Source organism: Necator americanus, chromosome IV (assembly GCF_031761385.1).
Source record: "Necator americanus strain Aroian chromosome IV, whole genome shotgun sequence".
Lineage (NCBI taxonomy): Eukaryota > Metazoa > Nematoda > Chromadorea > Rhabditida > Ancylostomatidae > Necator > Necator americanus.
In genome coordinates, this window is record NC_087374.1 from 16,247,539 (window position 1) to 16,262,885 (window position 15,347).

The 15,347-nt window shown below is 41.1% G+C and overlaps 1 protein-coding gene across 3 annotated transcripts; it reads right to left on the bottom strand.

The window, feature by feature from the left end:
• Positions 1-222: 222 nt before the first annotated feature.
• Positions 223-14,802, bottom strand: RB195_001498 (uncharacterized protein; the record flags this gene model as incomplete). Of its 3 annotated transcripts, XM_064198300.1 has the most annotated exons (16): positions 223-247; positions 1,061-1,200; positions 1,279-1,407; positions 1,535-1,624; positions 1,836-1,872; positions 1,934-1,951; positions 2,098-2,171; positions 3,361-3,423; positions 6,128-6,246; positions 6,356-6,483; positions 10,001-10,104; positions 11,169-11,316; positions 12,416-12,489; positions 12,546-12,718; positions 14,593-14,682; positions 14,757-14,802. In XM_064198300.1, 16 exons carry the CDS (start codon positions 14,800-14,802, stop codon positions 223-225), a joined length of 1,458 nt encoding a protein of 485 aa, XP_064054180.1. The 3 variants fall into 3 exon arrangements, with proteins under 3 accessions (XP_064054180.1, XP_013308030.2, XP_064054181.1); XM_013452576.2 differs by lacking the exons at positions 3,361-3,423; positions 6,128-6,246; positions 6,356-6,483; ... (4 more) ...; positions 14,593-14,682; positions 14,757-14,802 and adding an exon at positions 2,266-2,285 and having other exon boundaries at positions 1,836-1,951; XM_064198299.1 differs by lacking the exons at positions 223-247; positions 1,061-1,200; positions 1,279-1,407; ... (6 more) ...; positions 6,356-6,483; positions 10,001-10,104 and having other exon boundaries at positions 11,094-11,316.
• Between the last annotated feature and the right edge of the window lie 545 nt (positions 14,803-15,347).

The following is a 15,347-nucleotide window of genomic DNA, read 5'->3' on the forward strand; positions in this document are numbered from 1 at the left end:
TCTCACCTACTTAAACACATTTAATGTTATTACAACGGAATAAAATTAGAGAGCTGCGCTTCTCAATGATCTTACGCTTCCTAGAAAATCATTTTCATATTTCTATAGTTAAGACTATGATGAGGTAAACATCGCTGTACTACTTCCCTAACATCTACCCACAGTGACTACTAGAACCAAATGTGATTGAAAATCTTTAAAAAAAAAATCGACGCACAGTCTTCACAGCGCCAACGCACCATTCAACCTAAATTAGTAACAAGAACAATGACAGAATAAAGAAATGTGCAAAAGTATGAGAGCTTACTGGACTTGAAGAACAATATGAAGATATGTCAAAAAGACCGTTGGCACATAAATAAGTTAAAAACAGTGTATTATCATACATATGAATTCATGAAGGAATTTCATCAACAATCCCTGACAAATGGATAATTAAGGCACTCAGAGACCCAAAATGATAACACAGAGATGTTTTTAGGTCACTCAATAACTAACAGTCAATGTAACAAAGTCTGATGTTATATCCTCTCATTGTCAGCGACGACCACAGAAATCGGCAACGGTGACTTTACTTTTGATAAGAATTGATTATAAGCAGGTCAGCTACGATAACAACCGCCGCCTATCAAAAATGAAATCACAACTGTCAATCTTTTTGTCATCGCAAACAAGTAGGAGTATAGGAGCATCTCAAAACGATAAAAATGTTGCTAAGTGAAGGGACAGTGCCAGAGGTGAATACGGTGTTGAGAAAAAAGTTCTTTCAAAGAATAACTTATCTATTATACGCAGTTTGTTACTTCAGTACTTCATTTCTTTTCACTACACGAACTTTGTTCATGTTTGGTGAACGAATAGAAAACAAATTGAAAAAAAAATCATGGAAGGAAATTGATAGTTAGAGCGGCAAGTGGCAAACTTACAAAATTCTCAAAGATTGCATGATGACCATTGAAACAGACCAAGGCATCAATGCGTAATTTCTGTTACAAACATTTCCGACGAACATGCTCCCTATTATCATGACAAAGAAAACAATCAAATACAAAATCAGTACATGCTGATGTCCTGATCCAGAGCTGTTTGTGTCTTATATGATAAATATGCATTCCAGAAAAACGCCACGAGCTGAATGACAATCACTCGCATATTTAACGGAATTAAATAGAAGTTGACTAGTTGTACTGCTGGCCAGACCTAAAGTTATATGAATGAGGATATAGGAAACAAAAATTCAAACACAAAGGACTGTGGTACAATATTCACGATACTCACCTTCAAACTGCTTGAATATATAATCCACCAATCTTCCTTCATTTTTCTGTACGACGTCTCAAGCCCTAACCCTTCCAATAATCGTAGATTCACCAAGATCAATGCATTAAACACTGGTGCAAAAGCTATCTAAAAACGGTGGAACGAAGCTGATAACGTTGTAAAACAAAGGCGTAGACTGTGGAAATCCCATTCGAAAAGGGATTATCACGGTCCGACGATGAGCAATTCTTTTGGATAATAAACACATTCTTACTTGATCTATTCCTACGCGAAACAATGGTATTATCTTCGGAGGACCTTTCACTCTTTCCAGCAACTTAAACCATTTGTTAAGTGCAGGAGCCTACAACAAAAAATTGGTGTAGAACTATTTATAAAACAAACAATCTGCATGAGAGCTTCATTTCAAAATGTTGTTTGAGACAATTTTAAGAACAGTTCCCTTTCTTTTGTACATTTTTGAGTATATCGCATCTTTGTGTGCTATGAAAGGGAAAACATGGTCTACATTTCGCATCTTGTAATACAAAGGTAAAATAGAAGTAATAGCTCACAATGAATGCCGAAGCTAGGAAGAAAAACCTTCCAGTCCTTTCAAAATCGTAGGTTTTCGTATTCCTTTTCTCGAAAGCTATCTGAGTAAACGCATCACCAGCCCCGGAAATCACTCCTGTAACATGTAAAAGGGTACCACAAAAATATACTATGATAAGGCTAAGGACACCAAGCTGTCAGCCTTTTCGTAAGTTGTATATTTCTGCGCAGTGATCATCGTACTACACTCAATGAAATGTCATTCGAAAAAAGAAATCGTACCTGACGCAACGATTTGGGTTAGAAGAGGACGCTTCTGTAGAGATCTTTGAAATAATCGAATTAGCATAATCTCCCTAAAGAATTAAAGATATGCATCAACAAATAAAACAAAGCAAATGATTCAAATTTCGCATGAGATCGGGAGCGTAAACTTGCTCTCTTGCCTACTTTGATGACAATGACAACATTTCTAAATATTATGTTGATAACACCATACAAATTTAGGGTTAAAGACAGCATACCAAGAATCTGGGGTGGTACGGATTTCAGGTGGAGTATCCGTATACGGGGTCGTAGATTATGGAGACCGGGTGGTTCCGCTCATCTCTCCCTGAATTACTGCAAGCAGCCGCCCCTGTTTTCTACGATGCCTCCTATTGCAGCGCACCACCCTTGCACGCGTAGCAGCCCTTACTGTCTATTGATCCGAATTGATTTTCGACGAATCGCAGAGCGGAGGCGGCGCAAGGGGTGGAGCGTTGCAATAGATAGTGTCGTACAAAACAGCATTTTGGAGGCGGTTGCTTGCAGTGATGCAGGGAAAGATGAGCGGAACTACCTCCGTCTCCATAATCTACGACCCCGTTTCCGGATACTCCACCCGAAATCCGCACTACCTCGAATTCGTGGTATACTGCCTTTAAGTGTAGGGGGGAGGAGGACTCAACCGGGCTCTTATATCTAGAAGTGAATAACTTAGTCAGTTGGCCCTTTAAAACTTAGGTTTTAAGGCGCCAACTGACTAATAAGTTCAGTCTTAGAGGACTACATGTAGGGTAAGTTTGAGAGTCGTGAGTTTGGGGTTATAAAGTTTAGAAACGTATGAATCAACAAAAAAAAAGACGGCTCGAGAAGGTGCAATATTCAAAGAGTAATATTGGATACAAATGCAAAGAGCAAAGTGAATATAGAGATGCGACTCATTGACGTCAATGATGTGCTTCTGAGGAGCGCACTACGCAGCACATCGAGAGTATGCCAGGCAGGGAAGCCGAGTAGACAGTTGAGGATGCGTGGCAGTCATCCGGGCAAAAATAAGTCCATATCAGTACTGCATACATGAATACAGGTTTTATTACCAAGGAATCACTCCGTTCATTCGTGAAATGAGCTACATTCAATCTCAGAAAACTATTTGCGCTTCCTTCAATATTTCTTGTGCCGCCAGCGTTGAACTACACGTGTGGGGCACAATCCCAAAATGAAACCAACCTACTATGAGCAAACATCACAAAGCGACAAACATCCAAAAATAAAACACACCTTGTGTTGTAGCAATATGTTTATTGTTCGTGGTCGTTCACCTTTCTTAGTAAATATGATATCCTTTATCTTTCACAACAATGACATGGTCTTTATGAAGGTGCACCAAATGAGGGAAACAAGGCCTGAAAGAACTCGTACCTTATTGCTTAAGTTCCGTCAAAATGAAGGGAACTTGATGGAAACCTAATAGTTTATACCAAGCCAGCACACTCAGAAACAGGTTCGAGAAACTCCGGCTTAATCGTGAAATCTCAACAGGATGCTTACAAAGAGTGAAACACCACAAGAACTCGTGTAGATTATGATCTTCCAGCTCATTTCCGCTACCTATCACTGCTACATCATTAGAGAGATAAGTCTATTCTTCACCCTCTTCCATTTTCCCGCACTTAAAAGATGCTTACAGCGAATGCAGAACCACTCCTCATTCGTTTGGTTTAAGAAGAGTTCCCTAGTTAGAACTACAGCAAATGTGTTCTCTTCTCTTCAGAGGGAAACAGACACTTTTAACGAAGGTTAACTACGGATATCGCGTTGCAGAATGCGAAGGTGAACGCAGAAAAAAAAAACGAACGGCACCGATCTTGGCGATTCCTTCAATTGTTTATGCACTTACCACTTCCCGCCCTCTGATAAAGCCCTGTGAAGTACGTTGCGTGAATTTTCTCCCAATATGGACAAGTTTTATCAGAAGCTAGATGAAGGAGTCATCTGTCCCGTGCCTCCTTGTTAGAAATTGTTGAGAACTCCGAATTGTAAATGCGCTCATGATCTCTCTGGACCAACCCTTTATAGTTTCGAGATGGTGTATTATTTGTACGATCTACAGGTTGAAATGTGAAATACAACAGGCAGTTCATTAAAAAAAACAAAGAGCTAAGAAAAAACTACTTTAAAAAACTTCTAAGGAAAAATAAGCACTACAGATTTCGCGCATAAGTATTACGATAGCTAAATTGAATCCCTGAATAATCGGATGCGTCTCTTAGCCGGAAAAAACGCTTGTATGACCTCGTAGTCGAAAGTCATCGCAATAGGAGAACTAAAGAGTGATTACTACAATCGAGTGCAGAAAAACAAACACGTCACATGTGTGGAAGCGAACGCTTATCATTGATCAAAGTGACTCTTGCATTAGCGATACAACACAGAACAAAGTTTTAGCGGTAATTACACGACAAAACGTTTGCAATAAGTATGAAGTTGTTGGCAACAAAAAAAGTACGAACGAGTATTTTGTTTCTCTCCTTCTTCAGTTTTAAATATTGTGGAAGAAAAGAAGTAACCAACAGGTTAACTGTGCCCTAATTACATATCTTGTAATGATTTCCGTTACGTTAGCGCTAGGATTACGAACAAGGGGTGCTCGGCTCATTCCACGCTTGGATTGGAAAAACAGGGTCAATAATGCGGCAACGAATAGAACAAAAAATAAGGCAGGATCTTCACACACAACGTTGTCGGCAAGATAAAAAGGCTAAGATCCACTGCATCAACGAGGATGGATGACAGAGAAGGTACTAGTGTCCCAATTATTCTGAGATCGATAATGAATCGCGACATATCTACTGTAATGCAGAAAATCAACTGCAACCCTTTTGTTTTAGTAACATATCTCTTCATACAACTTCACTTTTCGCAGACAACTGTATATAAAAGGTTACAGTTCAGTAGACTTGGATTTTCCGCGGGCATCTCCAAATAAACAACGTCCGGGTAAAATGGAGTCGGTAGGACACTCAGTGGGGCCCTTATTTCTCGAAGTAAATAATTAAATTAATCGGGGCCCCAGGACCCAAGCATTATTCTTAGAAAATCTACGACATGTAAACTAAAGTTATTAAGAGAAAAAAGTAAGCTAGCCTCGAGAAATAAGGGGCGCCACCCCCCACCCACCCTACATTTCCCCCAGCATCCTCTCGGTATTTTTCCATCGCTTGGACGTTGCGAAAATATTGAATAGCACATGGAAATTCAGTCGGATGAAAAAAGAAAACTAGACCAACTAAATTACAATAAAATTTAAAAAAAGAACGTCTGCTGAAGGGATCATTGTCTTAGCACACATACCCAGGCCATATCTTCGAGGTCTTGACACAGATTGGTTTCGTCAAATACTGCTTAATGACTGTGTTCTAAGTTAGGCTGTGCGCTTCTACTAAATCTCCTGTCCGTTGCAAATGAACAAAATTTAAAAGAATGGGGCGCAGAGAGTGAAACACAGGTGTTTACCTTTACCACTGGCCACGTATGTGAGTGAATGTAACATACCCTCAATGAATAGTGTCTTTGGAATTGACAATGATACCAAGTTATGTTCAATCACAAGTCGTTTTGAAGTTAAAATCATCACAACTAGGTTCATACAATGCTCGAGGTCAAATACTTCGAATATCCAAAATCAAATAACAAAGCGGTAGAGAACTGGATAGTAAATCAACACGGAGAATTTTAGTCTCTGTGCAGTGATCGTTGGCATGAGGGCAATCGATTGTGCTGCTTGCACCGGCGAGGACATAACGTAAGAGGTACGCTAGACACACTGATAGCAATGTCAATCCGTCTCTGTCAATGTAATTATTGGTCAAGAATGAGAAAAACGTAACATACCAAGAAGAAAAAGTAGAGCGATAACATATGAATGCAGATAGTGGCGTAGGAAATAAAAAGATGTAAAACAAAACTGAGGAAACTTCTTCCACTCCTTGGTACGTATGTAATTTGGTCAGAACGGTCAAAGGTAGTGCAATTGGGTAGGCGGCACCGCCAGAAGTGGCGTTGGGACCGGGATATTCGCTGGGACCACCAGGCCAGGCGTGTAGCTGGGACACGATACTCCCAAAAACGACGCCACGCTCCCGCTCCTCTCCGTACTCTCATTCCCTGTAGTGTAGCCGATCATGTAGCAATTACAAACCAAATATAATAAATAAATTTATAAAATTATATGATGAACGACAAGTTAGACAAATACAGATGCACAAGAACCAACCTACACCATTTAAGCGTGATTCGGAGGCGATTTTAGCCGTTAACAGTGTCTCTAAGTGGGAATGAGCGCAGAACTGATGCGGATTTTGCAGGTTGAAATAGGCATTTATGAAATGGCGCGAAAGAAGCCTAGAAGGACAAGTAAATGTGCTTTTCATAGACGAAGGTTGTAAAGTAGTTAAAGGCATCACTCCACGAATCTGAGGTGGTACGGATTTCAGGTGGAGTATTCGTATACGGGATGAGAGACTATGGAGAGGGGGATGACTCCGTCCATTTCTTCCTAATTGCCGTAAAAAACGGCCCGGAAGATACGGCTTCATTCGCTCCGGCGCACTATTTTTTACAAGGAGTTCGACTGGAGCGCGCCAGCCTTGCGCGGCGCCGCATCTTCCGGGCCGTTTTTTACGGCAATTAGGAAGAAATGGACGGAATCACCCCCTCCTCCCCCCCCTTCCATATCTCCCATCCCGTATACACACTACTCGCATGAAACTCGTACCAGCCCAGATTCGTGGGGTGATGCCTTTAAAGGTGTATACGGGCTCATAGATTGTGGGGAGAAGGATGATTCCTTCATCTCTCCCAGTGTAAACGGACGACCCCGGAACGCTGTTTCTTACGACATCCTCTGTTGCAGTGCGCAACCCTTGCGCACTCCCGCCTGCAATTCGTCCGGACGAGTTTTCGACCGTTTACACTGATGCAGGGAGAGATGAAAGGAATCACCCTCATTCCCACAATCTACGACCCCGTATAGGCATTACCCGCCTAAAACCCCTGATTCGTGAGGTGATGCCTTTAAAGTACCATTTTTAGAAGGAATCTGACTTTTTCTTTTTGAAAATTAGTGAGAAGAAGTTTGGAATTCTAATGAATTCCAAAAGTTTTCTCAACTAACTTTTGAAAGAACGAAAAGAAATGTGAAAACAGTAAAACTAGACGAGAGAAGAAAAAATCCCTTATTACAACGTATTTCAAATTTTTCTAGGTATGAGCTTGGTCCACGTTCTCTCTAAAGCCAGTTGTGAAAAATCCAGAAATAGGAAGGAGAATTTACAATTATTTCGTCTAGGTTGCAAAAAAGTAGCAGAGTGTGGAACCAAATTTTGGAGAAGTATGGATATAACCTATCTCTGCAATCCTAAAATTGGCTTGCATGAAACTCCCTATAAATGTCTTTATTCAGCAACTTGTGCAGTCTATTTTTAGCTGATTTTGCCGCAACTGCCAGTTATAGTTCTTTTTTGCATTGTAATGACTTTAAATCCTTTTTTTTAAAGGCAGCCCTTTAAATCCTTTTACCACGAATTTGGGGTGGTACGGATTTCAGGTGGAGTATCCGTGTACGAGGTCGTAGATTATGGAGACCGGGGTGGTTCCGCTCACCTCTCGCTGAATCACTGCAAGCAGCCGGGCCCTGAATGCTATTTTGAACGATGCCTTCTATTGCAGCGCACCACCCTTGCACGCGTAGCGTCCCTTACTGCCCATCGGGGCAGTCCGCATTGATTTTCGACGAATCGCAGAGCGGAGGCGGCACAAGGGGTGGAGCGTTGCAATAGATAGTGTCGTACAAAACAGAATTCTGGAGGCGGCTCCTTGCAGTGATGCAGAGAAAGATGAGCGGAACTACCACCGTCTCCACAATCTACGACCCCCTATACGGATATTCTACCTGAAATCCGCACTACCTCAGATTCGTGGTATGCTGCCTTTAGATGAAGGTCATCACGGTTATATGAGAATTATTTCCATTTAGCTCGTTTACGCTGAATGCGAAAATTTCACTTTTCTCAGAGGTTGGTCCATGACCGTTTCAAAAGAAATAACGCTACACCACCTTGCGCCACCCAGTTACACCATAAGCTACCTCTCACCAAGCTACAAGTTCAGCAAGCTGAACTAGTCTTCTTAACAAATTAGCTTATCTACACCATATTGAATTGGCGATAACGGAGAATTGCCAGAGCAATGTGTAAGCTCTGGAGGAAGTAAAGTTCACCTCGTACGGTCTCTTAGTGCTGAGTACGAGGTTACCACTGCTTAGTTCCATTTGCCTTATATAAAACCAGTCTGAGCGTCCGGCTAAAGCCGGACTTCAGACTTTCTGTGGTGTTTGCTTCGCTCGCCTTCACTGATCAACGAAAATTAATCTTAGTGTCATTAGTTCTATGAAATTGAACTTATGTATCTCCAACAATCTTTCTTCCTTTTCTATATTATAACTTAAAGCGAAAGATTTCATGGTCTTCTTTCCAAACGCTTCAGTTCTACTTTTGAAGAATATTCGAACTTCAGCTTCAAACACTCCTTCCCTATATATTATAGACAAAATTTAAAAGTATCAGGCGAAGTATGGGTTTTCCTCCTGTTTTCTATAAACAGTTATCAAAGAATGATGTTTTGGCATAAAATGAAGTGAAAGACATCATCCTACTGATAAAGATAACGTTCCACGTCTGATCACATAAACATCTTGCTACTATTTAAGCAGCCGTTTGCATGCGTGTTTCCACTTTCTGAGAATGGCATGCTACAAACATGAGGCGAACGAAGAAGGAAATAGGCACGCGGAGGAGATAAAGGTGAAAAGCAAAGCGCCCTGGCCACGGCTATAAAATGGCTGCAACCATGTATCTTTTGCGTCTTGCACACAACTCGACGCCATTGGACCCGTCGCAACCTATTCTGTAGCTATCTGGCGCCGGCGCACCAATCCGACATATATATATATATATATATATATATATATATATATATATATATATATATATATATATATATATATATATATATATATATATATATATATACACTGACAGAATAAGCCCGTTATTATATATCATTATCATGATGACTACACAAAAATTGTAACACCTAGACTCTCTAGTGTAGATAGCAAACTAAAGAATAAAGGAAGGATAAAGTGTCTGGCACTCCGCTTGTGATACACCACCGCGTTCACTTCAATTCGTTTGAGGTTTACAAACATGTAACTGGCCTATACAGTGACTTGGGGAGACAGGCCGATGTGTCAAGTCAGCGTTTTTATCCTCCCAGACAAGTCTGTTATCAAATTATCGACTCCGGAGGGATGAAAGGTTTGGTTGGCACTGGTGCGGATTTGAAGCTCCGATCGATCGCGCAGGAAGCGGAAGCTCTTACCGACTGCGCTACTCCCGCCCCAATAGTAGAATAGTTCTTAGATGGAACCAAATTTCTATTAATTCATTTGTAATGTATCGTATTTGTTATTACTATTACTGTTATTACTTGAGCATTTGGTGGTCTGTCCTCATATTGACAGGTGACTCAAAAATACCGGGCACGATATTGCACGGAAGCGAAACCGACGTCATCAAGCATTGTTTAGAGCAGCAGAAAACGCCAACTCGTCAAGATTGGCTCAAAGAGTACAATAGATTCATTACCAGAAGTATTTTTTGTCATCTTGTGGTTTGTGTGTCTTTATCTTAGCTTAACTATTTTCTGAGCACACGGTTCGATTTTTCAATCATTGATTCACATATTAAACGTTTTTATTTCAAAGGCAAATACCCAATGTGACACCTTACCCCCTTCCCTATCGCTTTTATTCCCCTCTTGCAAGCCCTTGTTGGGAAAATCCCAACGTACGCCTCACCCTGAGTGCCATTCATCAACGCAGTCTGGGTCAAGTTGGCGACGGCTCACATCGATCTTAAATTTTTTGCCCTGACAGAAGAGGAAAAGTGAGCCATAAAAGGCCTAAACTTCACGAATCTATATATCTATATCAATACAAGAAAACCTTAAAATTTAAAGTTTAATATGTTAACGTCTTGATCTAAGACTTAGATGAAAGCTACGGAACTATGCAGAGAGAGTCAAAAACCGTAGTGTTTCCAGGAAGGATCATTGATGGATGAATAATTGAAATGCTGTCGTTCTCAATAATGCCTGGCATACAAGCAAACCGAAACACAGGAGCGACTAGTAGCATAGCTTAGCCCTATGCGAACACAAGAATGTTCCTGACTCATCTGTAACGTCAAGTTAACTCATAATTTGGACATGTTCATGGCGCTATGAACAGTAACGCTGATCTCTGTTTCGTCACTGAGATGTACACAAAACTACAGACACAAACGAGTGACAACAGACAAAGTCTGTTTTTATACCGACAACCGATAGAACACATCATCAGCGTGTTGTTGAGAGTGATTGATTAACAAATTGGCAACATAGAAAATAACCGTATACTTTGACCTGGACTGAATGCTATGAAAATAGCAATCAGCGCACTTGCAACTGAAATTGGGTCTTGTATTTGAATCGTTCTTAGATCTCCATTGTTCTTAGTATTTTGATCATTTATCCCAATCACTAAAATCTATTTCAAATTTTGCTCATCGATCTTTCGAAGGCCTCAAATTGCCCTTTTTGTCGTGTTTCCGCAGACGACAAATATTGCGACTGTCACTTTCAGTTCGACAGATAGATTTGTGTTTCCTGTAATCCAGCGCTGCCAGTTTTGCTGGTCATTCGCTGCTTAGGAAAGCCACTAATGATAAGTGAAATCGTTTGCCGTGACCACGTAGAGACGAGATGCGAAGCAGCTACGTAGATGGAGTGGATGCAGTTACGTTCAGAAATGAATAAACAGTAGCACGTGACATTTATACATGGCATGCAAATCGTCTTAATCGCTAACCATCGATGAGTGAACTCCATCCACATTTAAAGTTTGCAATGAATTATGAAGTCATGACATCCTCTTGCTTAGGCATTTCACAGAAGGTAACCAAACAGCCAATAAAACACAAACATACAATGAGAAGCAGTATCATCAAGGAGAAAATCGTCGAGAAGAGGAGAGCAATGTAGTATGTAGCCTGATCGCAGTAGTTCTCTTTGTCAATCGAATCGAAACTAACCCGGCCGTAGACGCCGTACACCCAAATACATCCTGGTATGTACCTGAAAATAAAAACTTTTCAAAGCAATAGTGTTCATGGAATCTCATCTGAACAAAGTGGAGAAGATTAGTACATTTCTAGGCTGCACAGTATCTACTTCGAAATGTTGTCCCAGTCAGGTAGTAGTACAATTTTAAAAACTAAATAAGTACTTGGAGCTGAAGAAGAAGTTATATAATTTGACTTAAGGACTTAAAGCTTCAACGACCTTTTGGTGCTCTGTTAACACATGAAAAAAAAAACAAACCAAGTCCTGACATTTGTCATGTTTATTCCATGAAAAAAAAAACATTTTTGATTTATTCTCGGTGGTCTTCTTGCTACTGAAGCAATATTCCATCTACATAAACAAATATAGAACTAATACTAAAAGGAGACAATACTCATTCATTTATATGATCACTTATCTAAGTATATTTCAGAAGGGCCAGAAGATATACTGGAACGAACTCCAAAACAAGGTCCTTGTAACAGGATTTCTAACACGCAGCGAATTCTGGATAAGTCGCAAAAGTCGCGTAGGCGGTGTACAGGTCGTTTTATACACATAGAGGAACAGATTGGACATAAAATTGGCCTTTCAACAACTTCATTCTTCCATATCTTAAGAGCTCGGAAAAAGAGCTGCAATCACCATAGTCAGGTCGATCAGCTTAACCCGAGGAAGTGCGAATCCCTTAGGATTTTGGGCGAAAGGATTGCGGAGACTGAGAACAAATTAGAATAAAAAGGTTACTAATACTGGGTTACAGGAAAAGGTGCACGGATCGCAAACATATCATTAGCGGGTAAAACAAACTGAAACCAAGACAGACTGAGAAGTTCCTTCACATCTTCTGGGGTAAACGTAGTTAGGGGGGAGGAGGAGGGGGCAACACTCAGTGGTACCCTTATTTCTGGAAGTAAATAACTGAATCATTCGGGGCTCTAAGATTTAAGCATTAGTCTTGGAGAATCTATTTCATTCTTTTTTCATTTTTCTAAACTAAGGTTACTAAGAGGAGAAAGTAAGAGAGAACGTCCAGAAGTGAGGGCGCCACTGAGTGGCCCCTCCCTCAGCTACATTGTCCCCTTTTTCCAGAAGTAAAACTCTGACTTACCACCCAGCTCTGAAGACTCCTACTATTCCAACGATAAAACGAACCCAAGATGGATGCGTTTGATTACGTGACTCCTGTAATCACACGAATGATCGATGAAAAGGAGGTTCGTAACCGTGACAGTTCTTACCATATGCGATTTGAAGGAAAAACAACATATTTCGACAATCGAACTTAATGCAGCGACAATCACCCAAATAGGAATCATCGTGCTTATAGGGCAATTATTAACGTTCAGAAAACCGTCGGCAACCATTCCAATGTCCACTATTGCAATTACCACAATAAGAACTGGTGGAGATGCTGAAGTGACTGGTTTGAAACGTTGTTATAGTCACCAGGACATATTTGCCAGCATAGCTGCGATGCGATCGCCGCGATATTTTTTTGTTTGGCTGCACTCACTCTGCCCCATCTGTGCCTCATTAAAAAAGTAAGAACTGGTGTTCACATATGATTGACTGTATATAATTCCCTGTTTACTCTGCAACTGCATCCGAGTCAACCGTTGTCCTACCTCGATCGCGAACTCTACCGCGCCACTTTGAGTGCGATAACTTGCTCAAACGCAAGCCTCCAGTGGGGGTCCATGGTAGGGTTAAAACGACATGAAGCACGACACGGTTGCGTAGGGGGCTGCGCTCGAGGCGTTGCGGCGCAGCTCAGCGGTTAGAATCTAGGAGGACCCTTGCTAACAGCATTCATCGCCGTAATTCGCGATGGTCCTACCTCGATTCCAACCGCTATCTCCATCGGTTACGCAACTGCACAACTAGGAAAGAGCACGTAGAAAATCTTACAAAGCCTTACCTTTGTAGCCTTTTATACGAATATAGTAAGGTCAAAACGACATGAAGCACGTACGCAATTGCGTACGCGGCTTCTCTCAGGGGTTTCGGTGGAGCGTAGCGGCTAGGAGCGCGATGAAACCCTTACTGGCACCACCCATCGCTACAGTTTGCGACGGTTCCACCTCGGTTCCAAGTGCTGCCTCCATCGGGCCGTTCCGAGCGCGTACGCAAATGCACCGCAACTACACTCGTGATTCATGTCGTTTTGACCCAGCTGTACCTTAACGTAATTCCTCAAAAACTAACAGAAATATCTACCACTATGTCGGTCACGCGATTATCGGAAAAGAACGGTGCATGAGAACGAGATCGACGGCTAGCTTAGAGGAGCAACAACTTTAAGACTTATCAAGATTACTTGTGGCAACGGTATTACAGCCAGCGTCGAAGTTCGTAGTCTGGGCTGGGCTGCCCGCCTAGTCCTAGTAACCGCGGTCATTCTGGCCCATATTGGGTGTGTGTAAAGAGGGTCCCGGCGGAATTTCGAGCATGCTCCGGTCATGCCTCGTCAGAGCAACTAGCGATGGTGCGTGTCCTAAAGAGATTCACTTTCGTTAGCACCTAAATAGCTGACTCACCGCCGGTAATGCAGTGTATGATTACCTACCGCTAATCATACACTGCATTACCGGCTAGGATATAATTCACTCAATTTAGTAATCGTACCAGAAGCAAGAGAAATCCTCACGTGAAATATGAGATAAGGATGTATCTAATAGCTTCAAATTACGTGCATAAAAAATTTCGTTAAAAAGAACATTCCAGGTTTCAAAAGTAACGGTAATGAGAATTATCGTTATCCTGTAACTCCCAAGCATTTTTGTAGCCTAATTTATTTCTGGACAGAGGGACCTTCTATACCTCTGACTTCTTGGAACTTACAGGAAAAAAAGAGCTCAAATTTCGTAAGATTTCTAGACTTTCTGAAGGTGATATAAAGACAAACTCCCTTTCTTTATTAGAACACCATTCAAAATCCCATGCACTTCTATCTAGCACTATTATTCTTTGACTTATTCGGTAATTTCGACAGCTCATACCACTCTTCTTTGCATATTTTCTTGTAACTCCGCAGTTTTCTGCGTCTCTGTGGCTAGAAAAACATCTAAGACGGTTGTCTGCGTCTTCATCAACGACTGGAGCGAGGTATGCTCGCGTATCCGCCGGCATATCCACTGGGCACGCTATGTCTCGGAGGCATTCGCGGAGAATCTGCCGGGACCCTCTTTACCGTTCCCCGCCCAAATTACTTCTCAAGGTCAAAGCATTTTGACTCCGACTGTAGTACTACGACAAGATACTATGGAAGCCCATTTTGTAACTTACATAATGAGGGATTAAAGTTTTTTACAAGCTGTACTAGTCCAAATATTTCAGGGTTGATCGCTCGGCCGTCATCTTGGCGCGGATAGTTTCCTAAAATAGATTGGCATGAATTTTTTTTTTAAAAAAGACGACTCATGAAGTTAAACCGTTGGCAAAAAACGTACCGCTACGGTCTTCCGGTTCGCTCAAGTTCTGTACTACAACTTGCATCGGAGAACAGAATGGAATGAGGCATGGTTCTTTTCTTTATTGGTTGTCTTGTCATTGCGTTCTATGCAAAAACATTGAAAAGACAAGTGAAACGAACTGATTCCGTTTCAAAAGACTTTCTGGAGGAAAATCGAATCATATTGAAGAATCTAGGATCACCATTGTTTCTCTTACATATATTCATTGTAAACAACGTTGTTTCCGAATACTGTGAAAATTTGAATAATGTAAAACTGATGAACGAAACCAAAATTAGAGTTTTTATGACCAAAAATCCACAAATCCTAAGCAAATATTGTACGTTTAGTCCCGGAAAAGGGAAAAAGAATTTTCGATAAATCAAGACCAATCTGTTCAAATATTTATTTTTGGGGTGCGCTACAATTTAAAGGAATATTTAATATAACTTTTTGATCGTCGACAGTATCTAAGGCACACAGAACGCCCATATCACGCCCCGTTCCAAGAATGGCAATTTATCTTCTCATTCGCTCCGTTCACATTTTTACTTGGTAATCGAACAGTGTGGCCACCACTGTTGCTCA